At 36.2% G+C, this 14,323-nt stretch overlaps 2 protein-coding genes across 3 annotated transcripts in view; one reads left to right on the plus strand and one right to left on the minus strand.

Annotated features, from left to right (window-relative positions):
- Positions 1-154: 154 nt before the first annotated feature.
- Positions 155-1,892, minus strand: LOC120634502 (probable small nuclear ribonucleoprotein G). The gene is made up of 3 exons (XM_039905160.1): positions 1,735-1,892; positions 1,415-1,562; positions 155-467 (listed from the first exon to the last, which is right to left on the minus strand). The coding sequence occupies exons 1-3, from the start codon at positions 1,764-1,766 to the stop codon at positions 417-419; spliced, it is 231 nt and encodes a 76-aa protein (XP_039761094.1). The 5' UTR covers positions 1,767-1,892; the 3' UTR covers positions 155-416.
- Positions 1,893-2,485: 593 nt separating this feature from the next.
- The window catches only part of LOC120634436 (transcription factor EB), a 162,411-nt gene continuing 150,573 nt past the window's right edge, over positions 2,486-14,323 (plus strand). For both annotated transcript variants that reach the window (XM_039904998.1, XM_039904999.1), the window contains exon 1: positions 2,486-2,815. In XM_039904998.1, the coding sequence (XP_039760932.1) occupies positions 2,658-2,815 (158 nt within the window). In that variant the 5' untranslated portion in view covers positions 2,486-2,657. The remainder of the gene's footprint in view (positions 2,816-14,323) is intronic.

Raw genomic sequence — 14,323 nt, forward strand, 5'->3', positions numbered from 1 at the left:
TCTGCAGTGGCGTGCACAGAGGGTATGCATCACATAAAATGAAGAAAATCTCCAGTAAGAGTTATAAAAACTTAAGGGTATGCTTTCTGTAACTCTTACAATGCCTATCCTAATTTTTCATCACTCATACTAGAGATTTTTTTCATTTTATATCATCTTTTATACCATACCTTTTATGCACGCCACTGGTTCTGCAATTATGTAAATTTTTTGTATACAAATTGTTTGAGCTTTTAAGCCATCCTTTTCAACATAATACTGAGAAAGGGATTGTACATTTAGACCTGTCAGTTTAGTTTAGGCATAATTGTATCACCAAAATTGACCCACAATACATTATACAGATCTAAAAATGAAAGATGAATTTTTTTGGTCTTAACTTTAAATATTACATTAGGGAATGAAATTATACAATGCTATATTCTATCTAATGACTCCAACATTATAATGCTGTTCCCACGAATTACCTGCAACAACAATGTTCATTAAATTATTACTTAGTTAAAACCAACTTTAATATCTCTGTCTCTTCTTACAACTTAGAATAAATAAAGTGTATTCACTATGTTTTGGTCATCAATAGTACTAGATTTAGAGTAATGATTATAATTGTTTATTTTTTTCATACACCTACCTACTGGTAACCGAAAAACAATTGACAACCCTATCAATATGTTATTATTTGTAAAAACAATTACATACATGGGTTGAAAGTGAAGATGGTTGTGAATTACTTATTGTTAAATACTATCTACAACCATAAAACACCCAACATACATTATGAAGTACACAAGCTTAATAGAAAATATATATTTTCAGAATAAGAAAATTGGTGGTATCCACCTCCATGCCTCGGAGAGGATGTTAAGCCATTAGTCCACATTATTATTACTCGTAATAAAAGTTTCAGCCCACCAAACCCCATTGGAGCATTAAAGTTACAGTTTAAGGCTATGTTCTAAAACCTCGCTGCTATGAGCGAAGAGGCATATGCCCAGCAGTGAGATGTTAATTGCCTGTCATCAAAATATTGCTTAATATTAATATTAACATTAACATTAACACATAATATTAATATTAACACATCATATTTTGATATTATGTATATTACCGATTATATTTCGATTACCTCCAATTTGTTATTATTACAATAATATAAAGTACTTTTAAATTAAAAATAAAACTCTGGATAGGAAGCACTTTTTTTGCAGTCCTGGATTGAATTCAAAAATTATCTGTTATTGCCTGACACTACCATGGCACATGTATGGTCAATGTCCTTTTATTAAACCCAGTTCAACCGTTGAGCAGAACATATAACTAACAATCAATCAAACAAAATTAGTAGTAAATGGATGTACAAGAATCTGGAAGAATTAAAATTAAAATGATAAAGTAAGACAAGTCTACATACCACCATGCCTATATTATTACGCTGTCCATCCTTACATTCTTCTACAGATTCGTCAAGAACCAAATTCATAAACGGATCGAATCCTCTTAGGACGCCAGTCACTGCCCGCCCGGCATTTAACTTTATGGACAGTTTCTTGTCCATAAACCTGCAATATATCAATAATTAAAAACTTACAAGATAGTAATTTACAAGCAAAATACACCAAATAAACTAATAATTCTACTACGACACTAAAATGTTCTTTTTAGGTTAGTTTAGACGCGGGACGCCAACTGTTTAGGTAAATTTTTAGTTTAATTACAAAGATTTGTTCTAACTTTTTCAATTCTGGTGGATGTGCTTTCGACATTGTAGCTTTGAATTATGTTTTTAGCTATTTGAAATAGATACTTAGATATATTTTACGAATATATCGGACTGGTGACTCCGGAAGTTTGACACAAATTTATATCAAAGACTAGAGAGTAGAGAGGAAAGTTTGCAATTTTATTTTCAGAATTCCGACACAGACGATAATAAATTTAAGATAATTTATAATTTATAGAAGACCATAAGTTGGTAATCTGTGACGAAAACTAAACCGTTTTAGCTGTAAAATGAAAAATATATGGTATATTTCTCATTTTATAGCTAAATATTGAAGATGTAATTTATTCCACATTATTTTTGATAAACATAGAAAAATGTAAACAGGATTTTTTTTTACTCCTAGACGATTTTTCCGCGCCATATAATATTTTGCAGCAAGTAGTTTTGACGTTTCTGTCATTTGTTTTTTCACTTTTACTCGGTGAACGAAACAATATAATAATTTCACATTAACGCCGGAAAACCCATAAAATATAGTTCCTGTAATTTAAAAAAATGTTGTTATTTTATCTTTTCCACAATGTTAATGTGCTAGATTCAAAACAAATACTATTGAAGTATCGACTGAAGTTGCCATTTCAAAATTACTTCTATTGTTATAATGCGACTGAACTAAAAGTGTACGACAAGGTTTGCAAATGAAGTAGACTAGTACTATATTAAAATAAGCACTATATTAGTCATTCATATCTTATATCTATGTAACAATCAACAATAGCAACAAGTAGACAGCTGGGAGGATGGATGCTGTAAAGATATTCATCCTTTTCTCATATAAATAATCTCGTGTTGTTATTGTAATATGTATTTTTGATAATTTATAATAATAGCGGTTCAGTGAAAAAGTTTGTGTTTGTGATATTGTTCAAAAATGGATGAATCTGGTATTGATATGGGATACGATCTCGCTTCACTGTTGACGAACGATTTTAATATTGACCAGAAGATTTTGGACGAGATGACGACTGCTCAGCATCAGGATTTCATGTTCTACGAGCTAAAGTCGAAAGCTGTACCAGTCACCGAAAGGTAAGTCGCCAATTCACATTACCAGTTTTCATTTCTCGCGCACAAGTTTTCATTTTTCGCAAATATTTTTAGCATGACTTTTTTATACGTATGAGGAACAATTTCACCGGAGTTGGATCGCCCGCGACCCTGAAAACGACTTGGCAAAGCCCCCAAATTCGTTATGTTTATGTCCAGTATACGAACTTAACCTGCGAACATTCCTTGGCTGCGTTCTGATTATCAATTTTACTTTTAATTTTTTGTTCAACCTTATCGGTATATGATAGATAGACGCATCAAACAGGTTTACCTCAATTAACGATAATTTTTACAATACATAGTCTAAAAAACAAAAAAATACTTTTAACTTCGTTTCATCGTATCACAAAATTTCCCGCCTTAATTGCTCCAATTTTTTTTATCCGATTGTTCGTTGTTATGGTTCAAAGGATGAGTGATATAAACAAATAGTTATACAGTGACCATTGCTAACTTTGTGATGTTTAAAAAGGAAGAAATAAAATTTGGAGCCAGAGTTGAAAATACTACTTTCAAAATTGACCTCCTTTTGCATTTTAGCTATGAGGTTTCGACTTAGCGTCTCTACTTTGGAATTTGGCTTGTGTCGAGTTTATTGGTTACGGTTATAATAGATAAAGCAAAAAAATATACCTACATCTTTATTGTATTGTAATTAATAATAACTCCCAGTGTTGGCTGCATATGTGTTAAAATGATGTTCACAATTGGGATTCGTTAGTGAAGTACCTAGATGATTTGTTTTGTTTTTTGTCTCGCTCTCTGGGATCATGCACGGATCGATGTTTTGTAAATGCGTCGTGCCAGAGATGTTTTATTCGATGTTTCAGTGTTATTAATCAATTCGGTCCACTTGAGCTTAGTTAGAATGCTAGGCGATCGGGGTTGCTTGTTGTTATGCAAACATTATCACGTGAATGTATCTCGATTATTTTCCTTGAACCACGCGACTTCTAATAACTCTACATATCTATAGTTTGCTACCCTAAGTCTATAGTAGTAACCTCTATAATTGCACAATAGAAACTCGATAAGATGATATTGATATACCTATTATTGTAAAAAAGTTTTTGAGATTTTAAGTCATGCTTAATTCGACAATAATTTGTCTCAGTAGTTTGTTTTAATAGCTTTCGAAGTACTACAGCGATAATCCTTCATCACGTTTATTTGCTACCCTCAGGGAACTCTATTTCTAAGGTTCGCTTATGATTTGTGTATACTCTTAAACGTCCTAACAGAATTACTATTGAGGACTTAAATTTTAATAGAATATTTAATTTACTAGCCGCTTGATAGTTTCTAATGTTGCTTTAAGTATAACAAAGTAGTAATTACTAGCCTATTTTTTATAATAATTGTCATTTAATGCTTTCTGATGCTAAAAAAATTGCTTATTGCTAATAATTTTTGTGAACCTAAAATATTTATTTCTCTATCTATAAAATAAATAACATTAAAGAATTAACAGATTTATTATTGGAAACCTTTTACATACTCTTTTTTTCTAACCATTTCAATCCCAATACAAAATGTAATAAAAGTAATAAACCCCATATGAAATCCTATGCACGTTGGACCCAACGTGAACGTTGAATCGTAGAATATTCCGGAGAAGTTATTTTCAAAAAAATCCCGGATGGTCGTAACGGCTTACAAATGAACTGGTTTGCGTATTTGTTTTGGTTGGAATCTGGATACTAATATTTTAAATGCGAAAGTTTGGAATGGTTCGTTTCATTTTTTTTACACAGTTGCAGTCCAGGGATCTGACACAATAACAAATATAATTTTCACGCGAATGAAGACGCGGAAAACTTCTAGTTGCTAAATAAAGAATTGTATTCTTCTCACACCATAGTAAAGTATATGGTTTACGTAGAAATTCAACATGACAAAAAACATGTGATGTGAATTCGTGATCTTTAAATCTATCTGTCTGTTTAAGTGTTAAACATAAGTGTGCATATTTGATAGACGAAGAAAAGACGGTCACTAAGCAACACATACAAACCCAATAAAATGTTTATACTAAAGATTATCTAATCATCGCTATTTGCACAAATGTCAATGTACCCAACTAACAAATTATCAATTTTCACATCCTCCATTTTGTATAAGCATCACGGAGACTAGGTTTCTCAGTGTGCTAGAAATGTTAAGAACTCTTTACAAGTCACAAAATATGCTATGAACTAGATAGTCGGAAATTAGCATGTTCCGTTTGATATTTGTGTTTTATTTAACAATACATCGCATGCGTAACACTCGCCGGAGCACTAATCATTTGTGACGACTGACGCTAGTTACTAACAAGGGGTTAAGAATCTAATTTAGATAACGTTATGTACGGAAAATTTGTTAATCCGGCTGTTATTTTACTATAGATTGTAACTTATATAGGGTCTGTTTTGTGCTTAGTAAAAGCAATTATTTGCATAAATATTAGGAGACACAAATTTTACCTTCAAGCTATTTCGCTTCAAACAATTGGTTAACGTATCTGCTCTTGTATTAGTTTTCAAGTGACAAACTTAACACTGGAGTTGCGTTATCTGTCGAATTTGTAGGTATTACCTACAGGGTCTCTGTCTGAACTTCATCTGAACTTTATCTTCGCCGTCCCCATTAGGTCCAAAACTATCCTTGATAGTTAATGGACCTTTAACCTTTTGGATTAACCTTTTGGACTTAATGGGGAAGATTTAGAAGATTTGTCAGGGAGGATCTAATCATTAAATTTCTCCGACAGTTTATCCTAGGTGTTCCACTGAAAATTCATCTATCAGAAGTTAAAACACCCAGCCTAGCTAGCTACGAGTATCTTACCAGCAAACCTTACCTCATAATCATACTTGATCCAGTTTAACTAAGTTCAATAACTGATGGAAGAAGTTTAGCAATAGTTGTTTCCATTTTTCGTTGTCTTAATACAACTTTAAAAAATGATAACGTCTAACAAAGTGCGTTAACCTGTTGGGTTAGGTTTGGTTCGTTTGGTTTGGGTTACGAGGTGTGCGAAAGCGTTCCCGTGGCCAAACCACCAGGCGACTGGTTAGAACACCGTTCGAGTCCGACGTAACCGTGCATTCCCGTGAGGTGGTGGTATCCATGAGGGTATCCCCGCGAAATACCAAATACAAAAAGGTTTTTTTCGTATGTGTGACAGTTTAAAAACCTTAACCCAAAATGAGTTCTTACTTCGTTTCGATGACTTTTTATCACTTGGAGGCATGGTTTAACCGATAAGATACGTACCTCATTATCATCATATCGGGCCCATGACGGGCTCACAACAGGGCACGGGACTCCTCAAACAATGAGAAGGCTTAAGGCCTTAGTCTACTAAACTGGCCCAGTGCGCATTGGTGGACTCCACATGCCTTTGAGAACATTTTGGGGGCTCTCAGGCATGCAGGAAACCCTAATGATGTTTTCCTTTACCGTTGAAGCGTGTGTGTTAATTGCTTTTAACGCACATAGGTTAGAAACACCATTGCACACACCAGCAGTGCTGTGTACCGGTCTGAAGTGCGTGGTTGCCTCTTAATTGCAGGCACATGTGGCTTCATTTCAACCTACGCCTCAGGTTGACGAGCATAGGGCGAAAATTTATAGGAAATGTTTCTGGCATGCCCTGTGAAGTGTTACTTCACTTACCAGCAGGTGGCCCATTTGCTTGGTCCGTCAATTACTTGGAAAAATGGTATGAAAGTTAATTACAATGACTTTTACTATTGTAGGTTTCATTTAAGAATGTCACAATACACTGGTAAAACATATCCCACGCAGTATCACAACAAATATATAAACCCGACAGCTTATTAAAGTAAAGTGACAGTTGTGGTAATATTTACTTTACCTTTACTGTGTGCTTATTATCACACGCTGTGCTGCTTTTGTTTGGCTCGTGTTCGAAATGGGTCGGGGAATATGATTTACTGAGTTGTTTGTGTTTGAAAATGAGCCGATTAAAGCATTGCATTCGAGCACTTTATTTTCATGCCTCTTGAAAAGACTGCGAAATGTTTCAATAAACGTTTTCAACGTATTTTCTCGTAAAATGGTTCCACTAAATCACTACCGACCGTCGGCGTTGTCAAAACTTCAAACTTCTAGCATTAGCATAAGTCATTAATTGCTCCCGCATCATTCATCATTATGTCAACCAATGGGCGTCCACTGCTGGATATAGGTCTTTTATAGGTAGTTCCAAATACCACTGTCATGTGCCGCTTGGGTCTAACGACTCCCTGCGACTCGCTTGATTTCATTCTTCCACCTCGACGGGGGCGAGGTCGCCATTCCAGCACCTTTGGACCCAGCGTCCATCTCCGAGCTATGTTCTCCGCCCATTGCCACTTAACTTCGCGACTCTTTAAGCTACATAGCTTAGCAGGAACCTTTTTCTTCTACCGATTCTTCTTGGTTTGATCACATAGCGATACTCCCACGAAAGCTCTCTAAATCGTCCGCTGATTGACCCTAAGCTATCGAAGCCATTCTAATTCCTATCATAATTTTTATGTTCTAATTAAAAGGAGTCTATTGCGTCCAAACACCTTTGGAAATCAATCAGGAGCACATCTTTTTTAAGATTGAGATGGTGATCTTACTGTTTAGTAGGATGTGCGAAATTTTATTTTTCTGCCTTTAGAGCTCGAATGTCAGTCAGTCAATCCTACTCATATTGTAAATGTGAAAGTGTGGATGTTTGATGTTTGTTACTCAATCACGATTGAACCGATTTGGCTGGAATTTTTTACAGAAATTGATTATCGTCTGGAATTGCACATAGGCTAATTTTCATCCCGGGAAATAAGAGAGTTCAAGCGGGAATTTTGGGATAAAAAATCTTAATCCACGCGAAAGAAGTCGCGGATATTAGCTATTCAAGATATAAATGTACCTATTACCTCCTTGTAGCATTAAGAAACAATTATTTATGACTCCAGTTCGTTATTCATCGTTAGAAAAGCTGCATTATTACGACATTATCAGTAAAAATTAGTACTCGCAAGGCTTATATTACTTCAAAGTTAAACAACTCCAAATATACGGACTTAGTCGTTATCTGGCAAACAACACGTCAAAACTGCGTCAAAGAAATGCGAAAGTTATTTGCAAAAACAATATTAGTTCACCACTCGTGATGTTCCCCCACCTACTTTAATACATTTATATGTGCTAATAAACTTTGTTCTTTGATAAAAGGAAAATTAATAAATTTGGAGAAACGTGCCATTCTATGCACTATATCTAAAAAATTCGTAACTTTTAGGTTTAAAACAAAGCATCAAATTTGACATCGGTGTTCTTATCATCAGCAAGGTTCAATGCCTCCAGAAAAAATGCTTTGAAGTTACCCTATCATTTGTCGACCTCCCTAGCGCAGTTGTGAGCTCTGTGGTTTTAAGAGGTCCCTGGTTTGAACCCTGGCAGTTGACTTTTGTTTTGGCCGCGTGAGAGGCTGTGGCCGTTGCTTGTTACCACTCTGCCGACAAGGACATACGTTGGTACGAAGCACGATCACCACCATACGAAGTGTATGGCTTTAATATAACTACCGAACCCCAAACAGCCCAGCCCGTCACTATGTAGACGGCATCATCACTTACCAGCAGGTGAGATTGCAGTCAGGGGCTAACTTGTAGCGGAATAAGGTGGTACCACTAAGGATGAATCATTATCAAAAATCCAATGATTATTCAAATAATTAAGCCCATTGATATAATATGTAACTATATTAAGCCTAATAGAGCTCCAAAAGCGTTTGGGGATATTCTTGGGACGAAGTTCCTGCTAAAAGAGTAGGTAGAGCTGTGGGTAGGCTTAACCAGAAACACGCAGGGTGATAACGACAGGCGTAAGTTTTGAAAGCTTTGCTCTCAAACGATTCTTTTTTGTTTGCCAAAGTTACATTTAACGGCAGTGATCGCGAGATTTAGCCCTGTCAAGAACCTGCTGTGATATACGTGAACACCCACCCAATCTTCCATCCTAAAAAATTCCATAAATAAATGTTACGTCCATAGCTAAATGGATAGAAAAAACTTGTAAAAAATATTTCAATGAATATCACTTGAGAATTTTTCGTAAACATCCTAAAACCATTTTCATGGAACGTGCCCATACGACGGGCAGAAAGCTTTATGGTTTGTTATTGTAGTAAACGCACCGTTTAATGTCTACCTAGCCCTGAACCTGACATGCGCGGGCGCAGCGAAAATAGCGCGAACCTATTTTGATAATCTGCCAAGTATCGTTTTACCACACTCGGATCTGCCAGACTAGGCGAGTGTATGCTTCCTATTTATCTTAATTGTGCATACTAATTGATGTTTAAATAAACATAAAGCATAATATTTAATCCCCTTGTTATAATCGGTGAATATACCAATCTATATTATGAACTACTTACTGTTTCCTGGTTTATCATTAAAATAAATAAATATTTTACAACAATATACTCATCGCCATCTAGCCCCAAAGTAAGCATAGCTTGTGTTATGGGTACTAAGATAACTGTCCATAAGTATTGTTATGAATAATACACATAAAAACATATAATATACATATATTTATATACAAACACCCATACACTAAAAAACATTCATTTTATATAAACAAAACATTTCACAGCTGTGGGAATTGAACCCACAGCCTTTGACTCAGAAAATAGGGCCACTGCGCGCTGCGACATTTGGCCGTCAAAATAAAAATGGTGGTTTTCCACTTACCATCGGGTGGACCATTTGCTTCGTCCGTTATTTTTATAAAAAAGCATTTGACTTTGACTTTATAAAGAAGGAAACAGAGAAAGTTTAGTATGAAAGTCTGGAGTTTCATTCGCAAATCGCCATTGTAAGAATTTCATATTGTAGCATCTCTGCAGTAGTTTGTCTTGAACTATTGTTTATTGAAAACTTATACTATGTTTACAAAGTGATAAGTAAATTCCTAAAAGCGGTGATAGCCTAGGATATAGTGGTTAGGACTAGAAGAAACCGGGTACTAACCGGAAAATCGGTCGCCTAATTTTGTAATCAATAGCTTATAACAGTTCACTGCTAGACTAAATGCCTTTCTCAACGGTAGGGTGTGCAACCCACAGTGGCGTGCACTTCATACATGCACAAAAGCACTGCATACACAAATTATTTTATATAACTCGTATTGGAGGGGAATTTTCCCATTTTATGCCAAGCACCTGCTTTATGCATACCCTGGTCAAAAACCCTGTGCACGCCACTGTCACCACATCGCGGTTAGCAGACGGTTTGAAGATCGCACTGTATGGTAGCAGTAGCACGGAGGACGCTACTACCAGTTCTCCGTTATATTCGTCATCGCCTCGTATGACACACGCTCGGGTGGTGACAACTGTATGAGATCTGCCTTCACCATACGGCGCGGCACAGCACACAGTATGAGTCTCAAAACTGAACCTAATACCTAATGAAACAGTCTTTGATTGAACTGCAGTCCACACAAAGCTCTTTGATCCGTACCACTTATCAGTCGACCATTTGACTTGATGATAACCTTGTTCAGCCTCCCTGGCGACTCTTTGGCTACCTCCCTGATCAGTGGTAAGCGATGTGATCTTATGAGTAACGGTCTTGAGTTTGACCCAGGTAGAGACTAAAATGAATGGTAGAAACCGATTTGGTTTATGGATTTAAGATAACTTTTATATCACTTATTCATTAGCCTACCATCTTAGACTGCATCATCGCTTACCACCTAGCGCTCTAGGGCCAACTTGTTGTGGAAAGTAAAAAGCCAACTATTTAGTCTCTATGCCTGGAGCAAAAGATACAAGCCAAAACCCCAGACAAAACGTGGGCAAGGTTAGTGAAAAAATTAAGTTTGGTCAATCATTTACTATTCGAAATATATAGTTTAGTTGCTAATTTAACGCGTGTACTGCATTCCTAGTATGAATTCTATGTATATTAATACAGACTATGGGCCTCATAAGAAGGCTCAGAGTCACTCATCGGGCGATGGATAGAGCTATGCTAGGAGTATCTCTACGTGATCAAATCAGAAATGAGGAGATCCGTAGAAGAACTAGAGTTACCGACATAGCTCAGCGAGTCGCGAAGCTAAATTGGGCATGGCACATAGCTCGGAGAACCGATGGACGTTGGGGTCTTAAGGTGCTGGAATGGCGATCCCGCACCGATAAACGCAGCGTAGGTCGGACCCCAACGAGGTGGACAGATGACATCAGGCGAGTCGCTGGGAGCCGCTGGAGGCAAGCGGCCCAGGACCGTGTATTGTGGAACTCCCTACAAAATATCAATGTGGACGTCAATTGGTTGACATGATTATGATGATGGCGGAAGGAATTTCTCCGTATTAATATTACACACTTTTGCATATGTAAAGCACCACCGCTTATAGCCTAGTGGATAAACCACGGATTCACTTTCAGAAGGGCCGAGTTCGAATGCTTGAAGCAATTAAATATCAGTGGCTTCAAAACATCGTGCAGAAACCTGCATGCCTGAATGTTGTGAGGTTTACCAATCCGCATCTGGCCAGCGTGGACGACTACGGCCTAAACTTTTCTCATTTTGAAAGGTAGTGGGCTGATAATGGGTAATTATTAAGATATACCTAATTATCAATATTTTTAATTGAAAATAAAGCCAAAGCTGATAGCTATCTGCCAGTAAAGGCAGTTTCACCATGACATTAAATTAAGAATTCAAAAACCCCCGGAAAAAAATGAAATTAGCCATTGTGTGTGGCGGCCATCTTGGATTTGAAATTAATTTTAGTAGGTATATAGGTTTACATTTCATTTGATACCAATATTGAGAGAGTTCTGAAAAACATATAATCCGTCATTTTGTTGCGGCGGCCATATTGGACCGATAATCATCACAAAAAAAAAACAAAATCGGTGTATCCGTTCGGGAGCCACAATACCACAAACAGACAGACCAATACACACACACATACAGACGTCGAACTTATTGCCCGTAGTTTTTGCGTCGGGGGTTAAAAATAAGAAATAGCGTATTTTATGTACCGCCTTTTTCTTGATCACGCGCGTTATCGTTAGAATATCAATACTAGATAATTCTATCAGTACTTCCTCAGGACACTAACCCAGTGTGTTTACTTAAAACAATAGCGTTACGTCGCACGTCGGCCATATGATATATCTCATGCTCGTTTATGCGATAGTATGAGTCATTATATATTGGAATAGTTGGCACAAGTCTGGATATACAGACCACCTTACCTATACACACATTTTAACATATATCTAGTAGACTCTTAATGCTTTACGGGTTAGCGGATGTTACACTATGACAGATTCCGCAATGAGTACTACACATGAAAAAAATACATATAATTATTTTCCAAAATTCTGATTAAAGGGTGGTTTTTAACGATTTACACGTATCAGTAAAATCTTCTCTTTAAAAAAAAAACTACGAAGTTACCTCTCACGAAAATTTTAAGTAGATTAGTTTTTCTTAGTTACCTATTAATTTAAATTTTAAATAATACCTTAAATCTTATAAACTATCCGTATCTTGAACATATTATGCTAAACCAGTATCACTGAACTGTCGGTAGGTATTTTTGTATAGTCTGCATTCTAAACGCAGTTACATTACGTTTACTAAATATTAATAACAAGATTGCGACGTAGTTTATTCGTTGAAGTTCATGAGTATTCTACGAGATGGCGCTGTTTTATTTGTTGAACGAAAATTTTTGATCGTAGAACATAATTATCTATTTATTTATATTGGTTTATTTACAACAAGATTGCAGGCAAACGGTATGAAACAGACAGGCCTAATTAAACTCAATAAAGCTCGATATGATTGACGGAAAAGTACCAATTCTATACCCGACAGTCAAGTCGCTCTTACTGTTCAGAAATAAGGATCAGAATCGAGTGTGAACAAAAAAAAGAAGACTAAATTGCGATATTGATATTAAGGCTGCATTCAAATAATATGTTCAATAGTTTAGAGATTATAAATTACACACAAACATAATCTTTCCTCCTTAGAGCACGTTAAGTAATCCGTAATGTTTATTTTCACTAAAATGTAAAAATAATCATGGCATCCCGCCAATTTATGAGTCCTGTGGGAACCTTTTATTTTTCTTGGATAAACAAGAACATTAGTTCTTGTGAATGCGATTTTGAAATAAGATCAAAATAGCGGGCCATAGGCAAGTCAGGCTCATTAGAAAAATCTTCATTGCCCTTTCATTAAAACCCTTCCACTGGGAAAGGCCCTTAGTCCAGCTGTGGACTATTACAGGCTATTGGTGAAGCGATGAGAGCGTAGTGGTTAATGCTTCGACCGTCCTTGAGATTGGACTGAGTTCGATTCCTGGCAAGCAAATTTTAAATTTATGCTATTAAATATTACTTGCTTTAACGGTGAACGAAAACATCGCGAGGAAACCTGCACGCCTATGAGTACTTCATAACGTTCTCAAAATCTACATATTCGCACCTGGGCTAGCTTGGTAGGCTACGGAAACCCATCTCTTTCTGTAGGGCCAGTAATGATGATGGTGATGCAGTTTGCAACTCTGTGGGACCTGACCGTATCAAGATAGCTGGGCTAGTTGGAATAAGTCTGCAGAAATGACTGGATGCATGTGAATAAGATAAGTTGGAGACCACCCACATTCGCTCAGTCGCACAAATCAGTAATACTAAAGGCAAACCTGATTGTTCTGTAGACAATAACAAATCCATAATCGCAACGTTTAGGTCGGTACATATTGTAATAGTATGAATACATCAAGTATTGTTTATAATATAAACTAGCGTGGACATACCGACAGCAGCACCACCTACCGGGCCCAATGGGTGTATAGGTATTTTTTATGCCAAGTTATAAAAATATAGCCACAATTTATCTTTGAGTAAAATATTTAAACAATAAATTATTTAGAGTAAAAATACGATGCAGTTTCTTGGGGCAATATTTCTATCCTTCACCTGGCTCACAGAGTGCCAATATCCATTAATTACATAACTTGCCATAATCTTAAAAGAAAGATAATTATGCTGTCGCGGACTTTTCTTTAGGACTTTATATATTAGTATACGATGAAAAAGAAGAGAGAGAAGAACGGCGCAACAATTAGCGCTTACTGTTGTTCTTGATAATATTTGTTTGTCTTATTGAGATAAAGTTTAATTTAAGTTGTCGATGAGACCGTATAGAACTTTTTACTAAAAACAGAAAGATATCACTAATTTAAAAGATTTGCCCTAAAATTTTCAGAAGTATCTATTATATCCAAATGTTATCTTATTTTTGCAGAAATTAAAGGTTTTGGTTAATATAATTTGCAAATTATATTTAAAACAATTATGCCCTACGAAAACGCTCGCCGGGTGTCATGTCACGACCCGTGACGTCTCACGTCATAGACAAATTAGAGCTATCTGCCATAGTAAGTCCTTCTTCCACCCGGTGAGAT

Source organism: Pararge aegeria, chromosome 24 (genome assembly GCF_905163445.1).
Source record: "Pararge aegeria chromosome 24, ilParAegt1.1, whole genome shotgun sequence".
NCBI lineage: Eukaryota > Metazoa > Arthropoda > Insecta > Lepidoptera > Nymphalidae > Pararge > Pararge aegeria.

Coding starts and splice junctions, on each gene's coding strand:
- LOC120634502 (XM_039905160.1), bottom strand. CDS start 1,766: ATGTCGAAAGCACATCCACCAGAATTGAAAAA. Junction 1,563..1,734: donor CATCCACCAGAATTGAAAAA/GTTAGAACAAAT, acceptor GATATATTGCAG/GTTTATGGACAAGAAACTGT. Junction 468..1,414: donor GTAATAATATAGGCATGGTG/GTATGTAGACTT, acceptor TTGTTGTTGCAG/GTAATTCGTGGGAACAGCAT.